Source organism: Penicillium rubens (genome assembly GCF_028828025.1).
Source record: "Penicillium rubens strain IBT 27055 chromosome Unknown utg000003l_segment0_segment0, whole genome shotgun sequence".
NCBI classification, from domain to species: Eukaryota; Fungi; Ascomycota; class Eurotiomycetes; order Eurotiales; family Aspergillaceae; genus Penicillium; species Penicillium rubens.
This window is the reverse complement of record NW_026890601.1, coordinates 1,379,587-1,398,676: the sequence shown is the minus strand read 5'-3', so window position 1 is coordinate 1,398,676 and position 19,090 is coordinate 1,379,587. Positions and strand designations below refer to the sequence as shown.

At 51.8% G+C, this 19,090-nt stretch overlaps 7 protein-coding genes across 7 annotated transcripts; 3 read left to right on the top strand and 4 right to left on the bottom strand.

Annotated features, from left to right (window-relative positions):
- Window positions 1-123: 123 nt before the first annotated feature.
- Window positions 124-2,151, bottom strand: N7525_006721 (proline--tRNA ligase; the record flags this gene model as incomplete). Its single annotated transcript, XM_061213816.1, has 5 exons — window positions 124-134; window positions 204-1,264; window positions 1,317-1,377; window positions 1,430-1,560; window positions 1,622-2,151. 5 exons carry the CDS (start codon window positions 2,149-2,151, stop codon window positions 124-126), a joined length of 1,794 nt encoding a protein of 597 aa, XP_061068247.1.
- A 103-nt stretch (window positions 2,152-2,254) lies between these two features.
- N7525_006720 (chaperonin-containing T-complex alpha subunit TCP1) lies at window positions 2,255-4,377 on the top strand (the record flags this gene model as incomplete). Its single annotated transcript, XM_002567223.2, has 6 exons — window positions 2,255-2,423; window positions 2,485-2,532; window positions 2,592-2,677; window positions 2,732-2,836; window positions 2,899-3,933; window positions 3,994-4,377. The coding sequence occupies 6 exons, from the start codon at window positions 2,255-2,257 to the stop codon at window positions 4,375-4,377; spliced, it is 1,827 nt and encodes a 608-aa protein (XP_002567269.2).
- A 176-nt stretch (window positions 4,378-4,553) lies between these two features.
- On the bottom strand, window positions 4,554-5,633 carry N7525_006719 (uncharacterized protein; the record flags this gene model as incomplete). Its single annotated transcript, XM_002567222.1, has 2 exons — window positions 4,554-5,529; window positions 5,593-5,633. The coding sequence occupies 2 exons, from the start codon at window positions 5,631-5,633 to the stop codon at window positions 4,554-4,556; spliced, it is 1,017 nt and encodes a 338-aa protein (XP_002567268.1).
- A 377-nt stretch (window positions 5,634-6,010) lies between these two features.
- Window positions 6,011-8,241, bottom strand: N7525_006718 (WD40 repeat domain-containing protein; the record flags this gene model as incomplete). Its single annotated transcript, XM_002567221.1, has 3 exons — window positions 6,011-7,407; window positions 7,458-7,571; window positions 7,623-8,241. The coding sequence occupies 3 exons, from the start codon at window positions 8,239-8,241 to the stop codon at window positions 6,011-6,013; spliced, it is 2,130 nt and encodes a 709-aa protein (XP_002567267.1).
- A 1,141-nt stretch (window positions 8,242-9,382) lies between these two features.
- Window positions 9,383-14,904, top strand: N7525_006717 (putative rRNA biogenesis protein RRP5; the record flags this gene model as incomplete). Its single annotated transcript, XM_002567220.2, has 3 exons — window positions 9,383-9,853; window positions 9,901-14,301; window positions 14,356-14,904. The coding sequence occupies 3 exons, from the start codon at window positions 9,383-9,385 to the stop codon at window positions 14,902-14,904; spliced, it is 5,421 nt and encodes a 1,806-aa protein (XP_002567266.2).
- A 593-nt stretch (window positions 14,905-15,497) lies between these two features.
- Window positions 15,498-16,627, top strand: N7525_006716 (uncharacterized protein; the record flags this gene model as incomplete). Its single annotated transcript, XM_002567219.2, has 2 exons — window positions 15,498-15,502; window positions 15,562-16,627. 2 exons carry the CDS (start codon window positions 15,498-15,500, stop codon window positions 16,625-16,627), a joined length of 1,071 nt encoding a protein of 356 aa, XP_002567265.2.
- Window positions 16,628-17,252: 625 nt separating this feature from the next.
- N7525_006715 (urease accessory protein UreD) lies at window positions 17,253-18,458 on the bottom strand (the record flags this gene model as incomplete). Its single annotated transcript, XM_002567218.1, has 1 exon — window positions 17,253-18,458. The coding sequence occupies one exon, from the start codon at window positions 18,456-18,458 to the stop codon at window positions 17,253-17,255; it is 1,206 nt and encodes a 401-aa protein (XP_002567264.1).
- Between the last annotated feature and the right edge of the window lie 632 nt (window positions 18,459-19,090).

Here is a 19,090-nt window from a genome sequence, read left to right as displayed (position 1 = left end):
CTGGAGAGTGTCGCAAAATACAATGCCCTCAATACTCGGTGGTAGCGACCACTGGTGCCTCGGACTGCATGGTAGTTTTGGCGGCAGCAGACGAAAGTCCTGATCTGGATACAACGTAATAGCTTAATAAGAGCCTGTATTGAGATAGTTAGTGTCTTGCCATGAATCGTAGGGGAGAAAAAACCAGGGGAGTAGAAACTTACGGCCAAACATGCACCACTTCTCGGCAAGACGCTGGCACTTGGGGTTGCAGCAGGGAGTAACGCCTTGCTCAAGACCCTCGGGCTGCTCGAAAGGAATGCAGAGAGACTTAGCACCCATGCTGGGGGCCTTAGCATCCTCAGCCTCGCCGGAGTCTTCCTCGGCCTTGCGAGCACTCATGTCCTTGATCTGGTCCTCGCACTCCTCGGTCAAGCAGTGAGGGATAACGCAGATGTTCTTGTTGTTCAGAGCGGGAACAAAGTCATCCCACTTGGTGATCTTGATGCGGTGAGCCTTAAACTGCTCGTTGGCACGGTTGTACAGGTCAGACTGGATGGTCTCAAGCAACGCAGGAACGCCAGTGGCCAGCTCGGGGATCGGGAGGCTGCCCTTGCCATCCTTGCCGGGGATGTCACGGCGGGCGGTGGTAACAAAGTGACCGGCTGACTCACCGGGGCCGAACTCAAGGCGCAGAGGCACACCGCGGAGCTCGTACTGGTTGAACTTCCAGCCGGGGGAGTAGCTGCTCTTGTCGCTGTCGGCACGGACGCCGGCAGCAACGAGAACGGCGACGAGACCGTCGACCTCGGCATTGAGCTTCTCGCGCTCCTCTTCGGTAGTCTTGGCTGTGAGACCGACTGGGACAATGATAACCTGAAGCTCAGCCACACGGGGAGGCAGGACGAGACCCTTGTTGTCACTGTGGATCATGACCATGACACCTAGTGAGCGGGTCGACAGACCCCAGGAGTTCTGCCAGACGTGCAGAGGGGGCTTCTTCTCATCGACCGTGGAGGTGGGATCCTCAACGGTGATGCCAAACATCTTACTAAAGTTCTGGCCCAGTCCGTGGGATGTACCACCCTGAATACCACGGCCAGTAGCGGGGATGTAACCCTCGACAGTGGTAGTGTAGTTACCACCGGCGAACTTCTCCTTCTCAGTCTTCTGGCCCTTAACGACAGGCACGGCAAGGAGTTCCTCGTAAATCTTGGCATAGTAGTCAAGGATGCTCAAGACTTCCTCGCGGGCAGCACCTTCAGTCAGGTGAGCAGTGTGACCTCTGCGGATTGTTAGTATGCTATTTTGAACAGAAATAAGACCCAAAAACCTACTCTTGCCAAAGGAACTCTCGTGAACGGAGGAGGGGCTGAGGGTGTTTGAATTCCCATCTCACTACTGACGTTAGCAACATTTCGGGAGTATGGAGAAAGAACGGATACCATACCGACTGAGTTCCACTGGTTGAGACGAAGGGGGAGATCACGGTGGCTACGAATCCACTTGGCGTAGTAGGGGTACATGACAGTCTCCGAGGTAGGGCGAATGGCAATCTTCTTCTCGAGGGGGGTTGAGCCACTGGAAGTATGTCAGTATAGTTCAATTGAAGGAGGCATTACAGGGCTAAGGGACGACATACGCATGAGTGACCCAGGCGACTTCAGCGGCAAATCCCTCAATATGGTCCTTCTCCCGCTGCAGGACATCCTCAGACACAAACAAAGGGAAAGAGCAGTTCTTGACACCCATTCCCTTAATCGCTTTGTTGAAGTATTCTTGGATCTCCTCCCAGATGAAGAACAGCGCGGGCTTGAGAATGAAGCAACCCGAGACATCGTAGTAGTCAAGCAAGTCACCCTTGGTGAGAACCTGCTGATACCAGCCGGAGAAGTCCTCCTCCTTCGAGACATCAATACCGATCAAAGCGGCACCATCAACCTTCTTCTTAGAAGCTTTCTTGGCCTCTGGCTTGCCGATACCCTTCTCTCCCTTCTTAGAGGCCTGCTTATCGGCCTTATCGGCCTGCATTTTCGCGAGCTTGGCGGCTTTTTTGGCGGCGTTCTTTGACTCACCCGCCTTGTCTTCAGCGGGGGTTTGAGTGCGGTCAGGCAGGGTCTGAGGGGCAGCTCCCTCGAAGGCGGGGTTGTCGCTGGGATTCTGGCTAGCCATGTTGAAGAACGAGTGTCTGACTAGACAGTGAAAGAAGAGTCCGAGTCGGAAGTAGGATTGCAAGCAAGCGAAATCGGGGTATGACTCCCCTCCGTAAAGTGGGATGCGATATCGAAAATTACCAGCACACCGCCTCGGCAGAACTTTTAGTGCCCACAGCAGCCCCCCCGAAGCCAGACAGCTCTGCCATCGCACTCGAATAGCTCATATTACATCGTCTGTTTTAATTATGGCAGGCATTTTTGAGGCGCCGCGGAATGCGGACACACTCTGTGAGTTTTTTATCTGATCGATCATCGTTTTCATTGCAATAAACTGACCAGTCTCGCACAGTCTTGGGTGGGCAGAAAATCACCGGTGCTGATGTCCGTGAGCAGAATGGTATGTTGAATTATTGATGGTTTTGCCGTTGCTAGGGGTGGGTAGCTGATTCCTTGCAGTTCTGGCGACACAGGCGATCGCCAATGTCATCAAATCCTCCTTCGGTCCGTCCGGTTTGGACAAGATGATGGTGGACGACATAGGGGTATGGAAATGATAAACCCCGCAGAGCTCGAACGCAGCTTCTAACATCTGACAGGATGTGACTGTGACGAACGATGGCGCTACTATTCTGTCTCTTCTTGATATTGAGCACCCTGCGGGCAAGATCCTCGTTGATCTGGCCCAACAACAGGACAAGGAGGTATGGGCATCTACAACAGACTACATCCCAGAAACACACGCTGATCATACCAATTTCGATAGGTTGGAGATGGTACTACCTCAGTTGTTCTGATCGCCGCTGAGCTTCTCCGGAGAGGCAACGAGTTGATGAAGAACCGTATACACCCTACCACGATCATCAACGGATACCGAATTGCCCTGCGCGAAGCCGTCAAGTATATGAATGAAAATGTTACGACTAAGGTGGATAGTATCGGAAAGGAGAGCTTGGTCAACATCGCGAAGACTTCCATGTCCAGCAAGATCATCGGTTCTGATTCCGATTTCTTTGCGAACATGTGTGTGGATGCAATGCTGCAGGTGAAGTCCGTGAACCAGAGAGGCGAAGTCAAATACCCAGTCAAGGCCGTGAACTTGCTTAAGGCCCACGGAAAGAGTGGCAACGAGTCCGTACTCGTGGACGGTTACGCGTTGAACTGCACTGTTGCTTCCCAGGCTATGACAACCCACGTGAACGACGCCAAGATCGCCATTCTCGACATGAACCTGCAGAAGGAGCGGATGAAGCTCGGTGTTCAGATTACAGTGGAGGACCCTGATCAATTGGAGAAGATCCGTCAGCGGGAGTCCGGCATTGTTATGGAGCGTGTTGATATGATCCTGAAGTCTGGTGCCAACGTTGTCCTCACGACTAAGGGAATCGACGACATGGTTCTCAAGCTCTTCGTTGAGAAGGGAGCCATGGCAGTCCGTCGCTGCAAGAAGGAGGACCTGCGCCGCATTGCTAGGGCCACCGGTGCTACCATGGTCAGCACCCTCTCTGACCTCAACGGAGATGAGAAATTCGATGCATCAAACCTTGGACACGCGGAGTCGGTCTCGCAAGAGCGTATCTCAGACGACGAGTGCATCCTGATCAGGGGTACCAAGATTCACACTGCAGCTTCCATTATCCTCCGTGGTGCCAACGAGTACAGTTTGGACGAGATGGAGCGTTCTGTTCACGACTCTCTCTGTGCCATCAAGCGTACTTTGGAGAGCGGAAGCATTGTTCCCGGTGGTGGAGCCGTGGAAACCGCACTTCACATCTACCTTGAGGAATTCGCAGTCACAGTTGTAAGTAGTATTGTTCGCTGTTACCTTCTTCTGGATCTGTTTCTAACATTTACATTACAGGGTTCTCGTGAGCAATTGGCTATTGGCGAGTTCGCACAGTCTCTCCTTGTCATCCCTCAGACTCTGGCAGTCAACGCTGCGAAAGATTCATCTGAGCTCGTTGCTCAGCTCCGTGTCCGTCATGCACTGTCACAGCGTGTGCAGGACGGCGATGCTAACGAGGAGGAGAAGGCCATTGCCAAGAAGAAGACTTACCGTAACTACGGTTTGGATCTGACTAAGGGGCGGGTTCACGACACTCTGAAGGCTGGTGTGCTGGAGCCCAGCATGAGCAAAATCAAGCAGCTCAAGAGTGCTGTGGAGGCTTGCATATCCATCATGCGCATTGACACGATCATCAAGCTGGACCCCGAGCAGCCGCAGGATGATGGTCATGGCCACTAAGCCTAAGCTCATTTTGACTACTCCAATCCTAAAAAAAAGGCAGTAATATGATGTGACATAGATGATCAGCAGTAGTAAATTTTCATTTCTGCTGCAACTGCATATGAACCAATTTCTCCCAAAGTAGATACATGAAACCCATGGTCCTAAACAACAATTCTACTAGTTTATATCCCTCACTGCCGCTTGGCGGCCATCAACTTCCGGTATTCCTCAACGATATTCCTCCGCTCACCGGCCAATTCTTCACGGCGTCTCAAACTTCCAACCGCAGCAGGCACGTTGGCAACATCAACCTTGGCCCCACCACGTACCTTAAAGATCTCCCGGGGTTTAACCAACTGAGGTGGCGCCTGGGCAACCTCAAATGGATTCTTCTTCCGCTCCTCGTCACGCTTCTTCAGCTTAGCCCAAGGATCAGGATCATCATCCCCGCTATCAGAAGCATTCCCATTGGTATTCTTCCCCTTCTTTTTCTTCGCAGCAGCAGCCTTCTTCTTCTTCCCACCAGCCTCAATCTCCCACTCCTTCCACTGCCGCAACTCGACCTCCATCTCATCCTCCCGCTCTTCCCGCTCCTCCTGCTCCTTGTCCCGAAGCTTAGCCTCCTGCTCACGCCACCCTTTCTGCAATCGCAGCAGATGCTTCTCATGCTTCGTCCGCTTGTGCTGCTCCTTGTTCTTGGCATCACTCGTTTTAACCGACTTGGTCATCTGTGACAATGGCATTTCGCGGTCAACACGTGCTGCGAACTCCGCCAGCCGCTCGCCAGGCATGATCTTAGGCATTTCGGTCTTCTCCTTGGCGGCGGGTTTGGGTTGCGGCTCCGCTGCCTTCGTGGGCTTCTTCGATGACGCTGTGGCGTCTTCTGTGACATTGCGCTTGCGCTTGTTCGGGCGCTCGCCCGTCTCTAGTCCTGATGGTGCCCGTCGACCCGTTTGCTGGTATTGCATTAGGTGGCGGAATGCTCTCGGCGTGTCGTCTTCGGTGACATTCTTGGAGCGGTGGGTGGGTGCTTTGTTGACGCTTTGCTTTTGTTCTTTGGCTTGATTCTTGTTGACGAGCTTTTTGCCGTTCTTGCCTAGCTTGGGCTTGTCCAAATCGCGAACTGGAAGTGCTTTTGCGATCTCTGAGGGTGGGAGATCGAAGAGGCTGACGCGAGGGGAATCGTCAGTTTTGGGCTTTGAATAAACCTTATAGAATTGTAATGCTCACGCTTTATCGGCTTCGCCGCGTCTCTTGTGTTTGTGAGGCATTTTGGGTGGTTTTGCTGTGGAAGATTTGAGGATTGGAGTTGTTAGCGGAACTTTTTTCATCGAGGTTGGTCTTATCTTATCGCACTGTATGGGCGGCCCGTGGACCACGACGTACAATCCTGGCCATTTCTACTTTACATTCGTCTTTATTGGCCCCATACTGGAAGAATACGTATTACAGTGGTTGGGCTCGATGATCGAGGGACATGTTTGTTCCAGTCAGATAATACAAATAAGCCCGAAATAAAGGGTATGCTACGCTAATTAATATGCCCTCCCAAACGCCGGTAAAATGCCCACAGGCAAAAGACAAAAGAGAACATCCAGACACCTCGTGTAATGCAAAACAGTAAAAAGCACAGGGGGACACCGGGGAATCATTCGTCTTCGTCGTCAATTGAGTCTTTCATATCAGCCCAGCCACACATCCAGCGTTTACCCTCAGATTCACCATCGTTTCGAAGCTCGCGAGCCTCGGGCCCCTCACGCCAGCATCGGGCGGAGTAGTCGTCACTCACAGAAATGAGTTCGCCAGATGGGGTCCAGGATAGGCCGGTGACCTCTTTCTGATGACCTTCAATGAGAGGAGTACCTGATTGGTGAATTGGGATGGTATCTTCGAGACGGCCGGACAAGCCGATTCCAGAGTTGGTGCGACGAAGTCCTGAGCGAGTGGTAAAAAGGGAAGTCTTGCTAGGCAGGGATTCGGCTGGAGATTTCACTGGAGATTTGAGGTACCGTTCATCGGTAGGGAAAAGAATGGGACAGTGGTCACTGCTCCCCGTGGCCAGCATCTCCGGATGATCGTGGCTTGCTTTGCGCACTGCCAATTTGACATAGAATGAGGAAATTTGGAGGCGAGGGTGCCGGAAACCATATAAAGGCCCAAGACCGTCTTTGTCGGAGCCTCCAGTCCTTCGTGGACGGTTGTTGTTGAGCGAAAGTTCAGGCGCATGTCCGAGAATCAAGTGTGATGTCGAATATGCGTAGACGGTGTTATCTCGACAAAGTGTGTATAAGCGGGAGCCATCTCCTCCAAACGCCATGGAAGTCAGGCCAAAGCGTCGATACTTCACATGGCTTTCTGGCTCTTGTGTTGTAGATAGAGGGATGACGGGTCGACCACGGCGATTATTATGCGCTGTTCGCAAGTCCCAGAGTCTGACACTTGCGCTAGCCTCGGAGGCCGTAACAAAAAGATTTTCGCGACCAGGCGGGAGAAAAGCGAGAGAAGTAACGGTGATATCGGTGCGGCCAATTGGTGGGGCTTCATTCTTGTCCATGGTTGATTTATGAGAGGTTGTGTATGCATGAGCACCTTCAATGGTATTTAGAACATGTGGGTATAGCATCTTTGGGGGTGCAGTAGTGGCGGCGTTTTCGGTTTCGGATTCTAGGGAGCATTGGACTTGCAACGCAGGCCGTTCAAACCCTTTGCAGCGGAGATCCCAAATATTGACATTTCCATCCCGACTACAAGTAGCAAGAACCTTATTGTTAGACGCCGGTTGGAATTGAACACGCTTAACGGAGGATGAGTGATTCGATAAACAGTGGATGGGTCGTTGTGTTGTCATATCAATAATAAGAGATGTCTGGTCGCCAGATGCAGTTGCCAGTAGCATGTCATCCGACGAGAACTCGAGGTCCATGATCGAATTCATGTGTGGACGGAACCCAAGATAGGCGTGAGTGAAACCAGGATCCTCGTCAATCGATGAATCCAAGAGGCGAATTCCACCCTCTTCGTCGCCCACTGCAACAAGAGAATTTGCTTCAACTTGTCAGCGTGTATAGAGATCGCTCAAGTAAAAGATGACTTACTGTTGCATGAAGCATTGCAGAACGGGAGGGCCATTGAACCCTCCGATCCATAGCTAGCACACGTGTGCCGGTCCCGCGGTTGCGAATAGAAGTTTGAAGTTAGATCTTGCCAGCCTAGAGAGAAAGTTAGGGGTGTACAAGTAAACAACGGGGTTGAATACCGACCAGCGCCAGAGTTAGATCGTAGGGTTACTTTATTTGCACGAGCCCCGGCCACAGTTCGCATAAACAATGCACCAGACGATTGCAATGCCTGGGAGCGGCGCACAGGGGCTACGGGGGGATTTCGCTTGGGTGGACTTGGTGGTGCCAATGCATTAAGGCGGATGTCGATGTGTGGAATCTTACTATCTTGTTCCACATCATGCGTCGGAGACCGGACACGAACTCTCTTCAGAGGCGAGGATTGCGGAGAGACGACCGACGAGAATGAGTTCTTTCTTTTCCTGCTTGGTGTGCGAATAAAGTCTTCCGGCAAGCCATCGTGGGGACTCCTGGTGCTGCCAGCTTTGGAGGTTCTCGAAAAGGCTGGTCCCAGACGATTCACCGCGGGAGATGTCAGGGCCCGTAAGGCCTGCCGGCTGGTTGAAGGCGTGGTAGAAGTATCCGTACTTGGTAGCAAAGAGCGCGGGGTAAAGAATCGACGGAATGACCGGGGCGTTACAGTCGGTGGCTTTCTGGGTCTGCGAGTATCGGAAGCAATAGACGGCGGGGATGAGGGTGGCTCTGGAGGAGGAAGGACAGGCTCTGACCGGGGTACCTCCGGGATATTGGAGATGTCCATTGTGTGTTTAACAAAAAAAAGCAGAAAGAAAATAGAAAGGCTATGGATGCATTGGTGGCTGGAAGATTCGAGGCTAAAAGGGATCGGAGATGAATCGGGCAAGTTGGATCTTTTTTTCGTGTCGCGACGTGACGCGATCGTGCTAAGGCGACTAAGGCATTTTACCCCCTCCACCCTTTCAATATCGAACTCCTTCAATCCAAATTGTTCCTCCTTTCTGGTTATCTACTGCAAGTTGGCTTAGCCTAATCCCCGGCTCAATTGTTTTGGCTTTTCGTCCCAAAACGCGTGTAAATCACTACATAAACATCTAGACAATCTTGTTGTCAACACTTGTCAATTCCAGACAACAATTACATTTATTGCTAAAGATAACCATTTCATGGAACATTGGAACATCGGTATCTCCCCTGGCTTAAAGATTGGAATGCCCTTCATACCATTGGGCGAGCAGCCCAACAATCCTGGTGCATACAACAACATATGTAGGACTAGACATCACGTCACGTGACGTAGATGTATAAGGAAATACAAGTGTCCCACGAACAATTACATAGTATCCTATCGAACTGTATCGCACATTGGGAAATACCAATCGGTTTGTCAACTTGTTAGCCCTATGGATCCTATACTCCGTACGGAGTACGAATGCCTTAGATAGGACTGATGATTCGTGAGCTCGTGGGCCAATTTCAAACACGGTTTCAATACTCCATAACTATATATACCCTTTGGTTTGGTTCAGTTCAGCCAGTCAGCTAGTAATAGCCTTCAAGTTCTCTAGGAATCTTAATACCGCATTTTGGTCACCGTACCAGTCTGAAAAAGACATAACAAGATACGAAGGCCCTATTCTCATGGATGTAATCTTGGTAGGATATCAATAAAATACCTTGTCTTTGTTTCTTCATATATGTAGACTTGAATTGAATAATAAGAAAAGTCGGCGGGATAACTAGTTCGTTAACTAGTTATCAGGGCATTTGTCCTTAGGATTCGGGCATAAATTTGCTGACTAACGACCCCATGTACCTACACCGCTTAGAATGTTCTGCCGTGTCCGCGGAATTTTTTTTACCTTTTCTTTTGAGGAATTAGACCGCAATCTGCAACTGCACGATTCGGTTTTGCCAATTTAAAGATGGCGCCAATCAAGCGCAAGGGCAATGCCCCCGAAGAAAATACTGCCCGCCAGCCCCAAAAACGTGCTAAAGTTGGAGCGGAGGAGTCCAAGAAAGACCACAAGAAGTCGAACGATGCCACCACATCCACCGCTGGGAAAGCTTCGGAACTTTCTGTGCTGCGCGATGACGAGCCTTCGTTCCCTCGTGGTGGCGCAAGTGTTCTGACACCATTGGAGCGCAAGCAAATTCAGATTCAAGCCAACCGAGATGTTTTGTTCGAGCAAAAGGAATCTGGAAATAAGAAACCCGCCCAGAAGGCGCCTTCCAACGAATTCGCTGAGGAAAGCGACGACGATGTTGAAATGGAAGACGAAGAGACCACTACGACTACAAAGAAGCCACGCAAGAAGAAGTCAAAGAGCAAGAAGACCGCGGGCAAGGAAACTGATGACAAGCAAGATGTCCGCATCGAGGGCCTTAGCTTCAAGGTACGTACAAGAAAAGTTTTCATACTGCATCACTCTAACAATTGCAGCGTATTGTACCCGGAGCCATGATCCTGGGTCAGGTCTCGAGTATCAACGCCCACGACATCGGCCTTTCGCTACCCAACAACCTTACCGGCTACGTCCCTCTCACATCCGTTTCGAAGGGCCTCGAAGACAGACTCGAGAAGTTGTTGAACGACGAAGGTGAAGATGATGATGCCGAGGACAGCTCTGACGACGAGTCCTTTGACTTGAAGGATCATTTCTATTTGGGTCAATACCTGCGGGCATTCGTTGTGTCTACTGGCAGCAACCCCGATGACCCCAAGGCAAAGAGCAAGAAGCGAATTGAGCTTTCGGTCGACCCTAGACAAACAAATACCGGCTTCTCGAAATCCGATCTCGTTGTGAACTCGGCTGTCCAAGCGTCCGTTGTCAGTGTGGAAGATCACGGTGTGGTCATGGATCTTGGCATTGAAGGTTCAGAACTGAAGGGCTTCATGTCCTCCAAGGAGACCGACCCCAGTGTGGATTATTCTAGCATCAAGGAAGGCTCTGTTTTCCTTTGCATGGTCACTGGTCAGAACCCCAGTGGCAATGTCATCAAGCTGTCGTCCAACTTCCAAACGTCCGCCTCGATCAAGAAGTCCAACTACCTCAGTTCGGCGCCTACCATCAACACTTTCCTCCCCGGTACCGCCGCAGAGGTTCTTCTCACGGAAGTCACATCGAACGGAATGATCGGAAAGATTATGGGTATGCTCGACGCAACTGTTGATCTTGTCCAGTCTAGCATCAACGGCAAGGTTGACTTGGAGAAGAAGTACAAGATTGGCGCAAAAATCAAGGGTCGTATTATTTCAACTTTCCCTGCTGCCGAGCCTCTCAAGGTCGGCTTTTCTATGCTCGATCACGTCCTCAAGCTCTCTTCCGAAGCTCGCGGTCCCGGTTCTTCTGACGATGCACCTGCTATTTCCGCAATAATCCCTGAGGTCAAAGTCGTGAAGGTTGATCAGGGTCTGGGTGTGTATGCTCGGATTGGAGAAACAAAACATATGGGCTTCGTTCACATGTCGAGACTTTCTGATGGCAAGGTCGAAACAATTGATGAAAGCTCCGGAGCTTTCCAGCTGGACGCTGTTCACGAGGCAAGAGTCATTGGGTACAACTCGATCGATAATCTCTACATTCTCTCATTTGAGAAGAGCGTTATTGAGCAGCCGTTCCTTCGCGTCGAGGATGTGAATGTGGGTGCTATTGTTAAAGGAAAGGTTGAGAAGCTTCTGATCGGTGCCGAAGGTATGAATGGATTGATTGTCAACCTGGCCGACGGAATCACCGGTCTTGTTCCCTCCATGCACTTTGCGGATACCATGCTTCAATTCCCAGAGAAGAAGTTCCGCGAGGGTCAGAAGCTTTCGCTGAGAATTCTCTCTGTGAACCTCGAAAAACGCCAAATTCGTTTGACTTTGAAGAAGAGCTTGCTGAACAGCGAGTCTTCTATCTGGAAGGACTATAAAGATATCACTCCTTCGGCTCAGTCTCCTGGTACTATTGTCAGCCTTCAGAGCCATGGTGCAGTTGTGCAGTTCTACGGCGAGGTCCGTGGTTTCCTTCCTGTCTCTGAGATGAGCGAAGCCTACATTCAGGATCCGGCCCAGCACTTCAGACTAGGCCAGGTTGTCAATGTTCATGCTTTGAGCGTGGATGTATCCCTTGGAAGACTTGCTGTCTCGTGCAAGGACCCCTCGACATTTACCGAGAAGTATCGTGAGGCCTTTGAAAACCTTCATCCCGGCCACCTTGTTTCTGGAACCGTCTTCGAGAAATCTAATGATGATGTGCTTCTCAAGCTTGACGAGTCAGGCCTCGTCGCTCGTCTCGACGCTGAACAACTCATCGACGGCTCCGCATCGAAGCAAAGTTCAATGTTGTCTAAGCTCCGCGTCGGACAGAAGCTGAACGATCTTTTGGTCCTCGACATCCAGCGCGCCCACCGTCTTATCAAGGTTAGTAGCAGGGCCAGCTTGAAGAAGGCTGCCAAGCAGAAGAACATTCCGGGCCAGTTCGAGGAAGTCCAGGAGGGCTCCCTTGTCACAGGATTCGTCCGCAACATCACACCCGACGGTGTCTTCGTTGAATTCCTCGGCGGCCTCACTGGTTTGCTTCCCAAGCGTCTTATCGAAGATGCCAACCTCAAGCAGCCTCACTACGGGCTGACAAAGGCGCAAACGATTGTTGTCAATGTGCAGTCTGTGGATCAGGAATTCAAGCGCTTCATTCTGAGTATGAAGCCCGTTCAGGCTAGCCAGGCCGCTCCCAAGAAAGCGGCCAAGCAGACTGACGAAACCATTGCCAACCCCGTCGATGACAACATCAAGAGCATGTCCGATTTCACCTTCGGCAGAGTCGTTGAGTGCAAGGTCGTCTCTATCAAGGCAACCCAGGTCAATGTCCAGCTCGCGGATAACATCCAGGGTCGCATTGATGTGTCCGAGGTATTCGACGACTGGAAAGACATCAAGGATCGCAAGCAGCCCTTGCGATTTTTCAAGGCCAAGCAAATTCTCTCCGCCAGAATCCTTGGTGTCCACGATGCCCGCAACCACAAGTTCCTCCCCATCAGTCACCGCACTGGAAAGTACCCTGTTTTCGAGCTCTCTCTCAAGCCCAGCTACATCAAGGCCGCCAACCCTGCCCCTCTTAACATGGAACAGGTTCAAGTCGGCTCCTCTTGGGTAGGCTTCGTCAACAATGTCGCTGATGACTGCCTCTGGGTCAACCTGTCTCCCAACGTTCGCGGCAGACTGCGCTTCATGGATGCATCAGATGACCTGTCCTTGTTGACTGATATGGAGAAGAACTTCCCTATCGGCTCTGCTTTGAAGGTCCAGGTCACCGCCGTTGACGCCGAGAAGGGTCATCTCAACCTCTCTGCCAAGCAAGGATATGACAAGCTTGCATTTGGAGATATCTCCGTCGGCATGATCTTGCCCGGTCGTGTTACCAAGGTCACTGAGCGCCAGCTTATTATGCAGCTCGGCGAGTCACTCGTCGGCGCGGTCAACCTGACCGACCTCGCAGATGACTACTCTAAGGCCAACCCTACCGTACACAACAAGAACGAGGTCCTCCGAGCATGCGTTATTGCCGTTGACAAGTCCAGCAAGAAGATTGCCTTGTCGCTGCGCCCCTCCAAGGTCATGAGTTCCTCTTTGCCCGTGCATGACCGTGAGATCTCTTCGCTCAAGGAGGTCAAGCCCAACGACATTATTCGCGGCTTCGTCCGACGAGTCACTGATTCCGGTCTCTTCGTGGCAATCAGCCACGATATCACAGCTTACGTCCGCGTGTCGGACCTTTCCGATTCGTATCTCAAGGAATGGAAGGACTCCTTCCAGCCTGATCAGCTCGTCAAGGGCAAGGTCACATTCGTTGACGCCGAACAAGGCAAGCTGCAGCTGAGCTTGAAGGAGTCTGTTCTGGACCCCAACTTCAAGGCTCCCATCACCCTCAAGGATCTTAAGGAGGGCCAGATTGTCACCGGCAAGGTTCGCAAGGTTGAAGAGTTCGGTGCTTTCATTGTCATTGACGGGTCGTCAAACATCAGCGGTCTCTGCCACCGCAGTGAGATGGCTGACAAGCGCGTCGAGGATGCTCGGAAATTGTACGACGAAGGCGATGCTGTTAAGGCCAAGATCATTAAGATCGACCTTGATTCGAAGAAGATCTCCTTCTCACTCAAGGCTTCTCACTTCCAAGATGAAGAGGAAGACGACAGCGAGGATGAGGACAGAATGAGCATTGACGGTCTTGGTGGTGTCGAACTCGGCGAGGATGACAGCGAAGATGACGATGAGGATGACGATGACGATGAGTCCATGGGAGGTGTTGATGTGGAGGATGACAGCGAGGAGGAAGAATCCGAGGACGACGATGAAGAGGTCCCGATTCAGAAGCCCAGCAAGACCGGAGGTCTCGGTGCGAGCGGCTTCGACTGGAGCGGCACCGCCCAGACCGACGCCGCCGAGCGCTCCGACAGCGAAGATGAGGGCTCCAAAAAGAAGAAGAAGAACCGCAAGGCCGAGATCCAGGTGGACCGGACCGGTGACTTGGACGCCAATGGCCCTCAGTCCGTTGCCGACTTCGAGCGACTCCTTCTTGGTGAGCCCGACTCCTCGCTGCTGTGGCTGCAGTATATAGCCTTCCAGCTGGAGCTGGGTGAGATCGAGAAGGCTCGCGCTATTGCTGAGCGTGCTTTGCGCACTATCACCATGGGCCAGGATGCTGAGAAGCTGAACATCTGGGTTGCGCTGCTGAACATGGAGAACACCTACGGTGACGACGACAGTCTCGAGGAGGTCTTCAAGCGTGCCTGCCAGTACAACGAGCCCCAAGAGATCTACGAGCGGATGATCAGCATTTACATCCAATCCGGCAAGAACCAGGTATGTGCAGTTTATCTTGAATCTTACTTTCTACGGACACTAACAATTTCACAGAAAGCAAGTGATCTCTTCTACGCGGCTCTCAAGAAGAAGATTTCCTCCCAGTCCCCCAAGTTCTTCTACAACTACGCCAGCTTCCTCTTCGACACCATGGCCTCCCCCGACCGCGCTCGGGCTCTGCTCCCCCGCGCCCTTCAGTCCCTCCCTGCCCACACCCACGTTGAGACGACCTCCAAGTTCGCCCAGCTCGAGTTCCGCTCCGCTAACGGAGACGTTGAGCGCGGTCGTACCGTCTTCGAGGGTCTCCTGTCCTCATTCCCCAAGCGTATTGACTTGTGGAATGTGCTCCTGGACCTTGAGATCAAGGTCGGCGATGCGGAGCAAGTGCGCCGTCTGTTCGAGCGCGTCCTTGGCCTACAGAGTTCTAAGAAGGGTCCCGTTACCGTGGACGCTAGCAAGAAGGTCAAGCCTAAGCAAGCCCGCTTCCTGTTTAAGAAGTGGCTTTCCTTTGAGGAGGGTCTGGCTGCTGCTAATGGGGATGAGAAGATGGTTGAGGAGGTCAAGGCACGGGCTGTTACCTATGTCAAGTCTCTCCAGGAGTAAATCTATAAAGAAAAAAGTGTGTTCATCTGAACCTATGGGTGTTGGGGGGGGTTTGCATTTGTGAATTTGTGTGTACTTGTGTACTTGTATATAGAAAGCGATTCAGGAAATATCTCTTTTTTTGGTTCTGTTCCAATGTCCAAGAGAGTCTCGATCAATCAGCGTCACCAATCCCGCACGTGTGTATACCAAAGTTCGTCATGGAGATGTAACCCAATTTTGCCTTGACAGTACCACGGAATCACTTATCATTTTTAGAGTCGGGATAGTTACCTATAACCTATTGCCTATACTTTCCTTTTCTTTTTATCTTCACTTTGGACTTCGAAATGATGTCCTCTTTCCCTTCTCAAAGCTCAGTATCGAGTCTTCATTTCGATCCATACAGAGACTCACTAGATACTGAACATCCGAAGCTCAATGTGCATGACTCCGTTGAGGGGTATCCGGCCCGCTCATGGAGTCAAGTCTGGACGGCCTTGGCTTGGTCCTCAACGTCTCCCGGGCTGTCAGGAGACCGGTCTAAGCGCCAGCGATCTTGTCGATCGCGATACTTACATGGTCTACGGCGTGCAATTATCGGAGCATTCATCATGCTGTGAGTTTTAAGAACTATACGTTGTCAATGAGGAAGAACCACTGACCTATCACCGATAGAGGCATCATCCAATTCATCTCCATCGCCTGTGGTATCGTCCTCTCATTCTTCCCGGATGAATACGACCGCGCAGTTCATAATTGGCTATCCAGCGCCGACAACGCCACCACGGTCGACAAAACGCGCTGGCCCACCGATATCTCGCGCGATATCGTCCCTGTTGGCTGTCACTCCCACAACGACTACTGGCGCCGGGTGCCACTGTACTCCGCACTGCAAGCGGGATGCATAGGCGTCGAAGCCGACGTCTGGCTCTTCGACGACGAGCTCTACGTCGGTCACACCACCTCGTCCCTAACGGAGCACCTAACCCTGCAATCCATGTACATTAACCCGCTAGTAACCATCCTCGAGCGCCAGAACCCAACCATCAAATTCAACCAGGGAGGCGACAACCCTGCACATGGAGTCTTCGACACAGACCCGGCTCAGACTCTAATCCTCCTCATCGACTTCAAAACCGCAGGCCCGGCAACCTGGGACGCCGTCACGAGGCAACTCGCTCCGCTCCGTGACCGGGGCTACCTAACCCACTTCAACGGCGACGAGGTCATACAGGGCCCCGTCACCGTCGTCGGAACGGGAAACACACCCTTCAACCTTGTCATCGCAAACACCACCTACCGCGATATCTTCTTCGACGCCCCGCTCGACAAACTCGTTGAAGCCGAGCAGCCAGGCAACAACCCCCAACTGGACGCAACCCTCTTCCCGGGCGCAGATCTCGGCCAAGGCCAATCTGGCATGCCGACTACCGTTACTGCATCCACATTCAACGCCTCGAACAGCTTCTATGCCTCTGTGTCCTTCAAGAAGTCAATTGGTCATCCCTGGCCATTCCACTTCACGCAGCGCCAGATGGACCGCATCCGCAGCCAGGTGCGCGTTGCGCACCAGCGCGGCTTGAAAGTACGCTACTGGGCGCTGCCGAGCTGGCCTCGCAGTCTGCGAAATCATATCTGGCGCGTGCTTGCGCAAGAGGGTGTGGATATTCTGAATGTTGATGATTTGGTCGATGCTACTAAAGGAGATTGGAATACGGGGGTCTTCGATTGGTGGCCATGATGGCGCCATGCACTGGTGGGTGGTGGGTATATTTCTTTCCCCCTTTCTTTTCGCGCTTACTTTTGATGAAATATTGGATCATGGACTGGACTGGATTGGACTGGTGTTGGGGTTACTTGTCTGATTTACGATACCTCGGGGTTTTCTTTGACTTTATTGCTTTATTTTGTTTGATAGACTACTTGCTTCATATTTCAATGGTGCTATACATCCAATATCAGAATGTCTACATATGCAGCTTTCGAGATACTGATACCGATACTACTTTGATAACAAAAGGAGACAGAAGAGGCAAGAGTGTGGATTGAAACGGTTCTTCAGTTCAAATTCACCACAATCATAATTTGGATAATTTGGTCTCTTCGCATCCAGCGGAGCGGTAATGTTATTCCTCAATCTGGAATGTGTTCCCCAATGCCCTTGATAGCCGATATCCAGCATTGACGCCATAATGCTTCCAGTAAAATCAAATCAAAATCACATACATAAACAAAGAAGAAAGGACATAGTCCCAAAACAAGATTAAAAAAGACCGTATGGTGCACCAACAGGCTCTCGACCAGCGGGTAGCCCCCTTAACACGAACAAAACACACCGAACGTAGCTACCCGTGGAACGTTGGTTCTCATAGACAGCAGAGCGCCTCTTCACCGAACTCGCGGATAACACTACCCTCTTCCCGAATCAGTCCACCAAGCCAGTGCTTCGCGGTCTCAAAGTCCTTAGCACCGAACTTGACAAGCACGAAACCGGCGCGCACCCGCGCCGCCGTCCACGTAACATCACCCTTATAACTAAGCGAAGGCTCAGGCACTGACGGCGCATGGTCCGACCAATTGCGGCTGCCGATGCGAGGCTGCGACTGGAACTGCTTCAGCATGAACGAACCAAGAGCTTCGAACACAGGTCCGGAGAGGATAAGTGTGCCGACGACGCCGTGCGGGCGCGTGCGCTCCGCGATGATATTCAGCGGGGTTAGGCCGGCTGGTGCCTGTGGCGGCAGGTCGACGGGGTTTTCTAGGCCGGTATGGGTGGTGCTGTAGGATGTGTTTTCGTTTTCGATCTCGTCTTCGTCGGACATCGTGTCTTCCAGGTCTCCAGATTCATCGTCCAGGATTACCGAGTCGCGGAGGAGGAGTCGGCGTTTGCCTTTGTCGTCTTCGGCCCAGACTTCGTTGCGGCCGCGCCAGAACTGGAAGTTCCAGTCCTCGCCGCGCGAGGTGCGGCCTTGCGTTACCCAGTCTAGGACGCAGAGGCTGCTTCGCTCGGTGCCTTTTGCCGTGGCGTCTACGGTGAAGGTTTGGACTTGGGCGTAGCGGCTGTGTTGGAAGGGGACAGAGGGGTCTGGGAGGTAGCAGAGGGCTGCTTGGCGGCCGATGTTGACGTCTAGGGATTGCTGGCTCATGTCGGAGAGGTGGTCGTTTGCGGGCATTTGATCGCGGTGCCCTTTGATTACATTTGGGGCTGTGCCGCTGTTGTTCAGGGTTGTTTTGAAGATCTTGGTGCTACCTTGTGGCGTTGTTACCACCATTCGCGTCCTGGGCTCGAGCGTGATGGATACTTCGATGTGGTCACCCGGCAGGAGCCCGCCGCCATAGGTGAGGAGGTAGAGGTGGACGGGGTTGGAGGGACATGTGTCTGAGAGGGCGGAGGAATCTGGGGATGGGACGAAGCCGCCGGTGCGCGGGACCAGTTTCAATGGGTATTTGTAGGTGAGGGTTGTGAGGGTGGGATTATTTGGTGGGAGGAGAGAGAGTACGACTTTGCCCTGTCCTGGCTTCGCAATGGAAGACTGAAAGGGCGAGGGAATGGGCACTGCTGGTTGTCGCATCGTGATGGATGTGAGTGGTTTAGGAAGGCGAACAAGCAGAAAGTGTGGCGGGCTAGTATAGAGATATGAAGAATAGACCGAAGAAGAAACCCTGTAGTATAATGTTTATATTGAGCAATGAAGCCAGGCCATGATATAGTTCGAATAGTCCGAGGGGCGAGTTGATATATAAAATGGGAGAATGACGATTCCTTAGTCAGAGATCTCCACATTCCGACTTGTCAAGCGGGGGATATTCTCAAACCACCTGGCTTTTGCTTGGCTCCCTAAATAAGGACGGAACATAATTAGGAGACGAAATAACTGGCAGAGAATGACGGGATGAGGTTTCTATGACAAAGAGTATCTCCGCACTGGCGTTAGACTGGCGTTAGACCTGAAAGGGTTGGGAAGGGTTACCTCTTGGCAATGCACTTTTATGTCATTTTGCCCAGCTGATCTACACGGCTTATTTAATTATAGTCTGACAGTCGGACAGTCTGGGCATTGAAAAGGAGATCATGAGACTATATTGCTATAGATCCATAATAAAGCAGCTAGTCTGACAGTATATCCGACTCTACGGAGTACCTCAATTGCCGAATAGAAATAAGATATAGCTGGGGAGGTGGGCTTGGATTATACCTATTCCC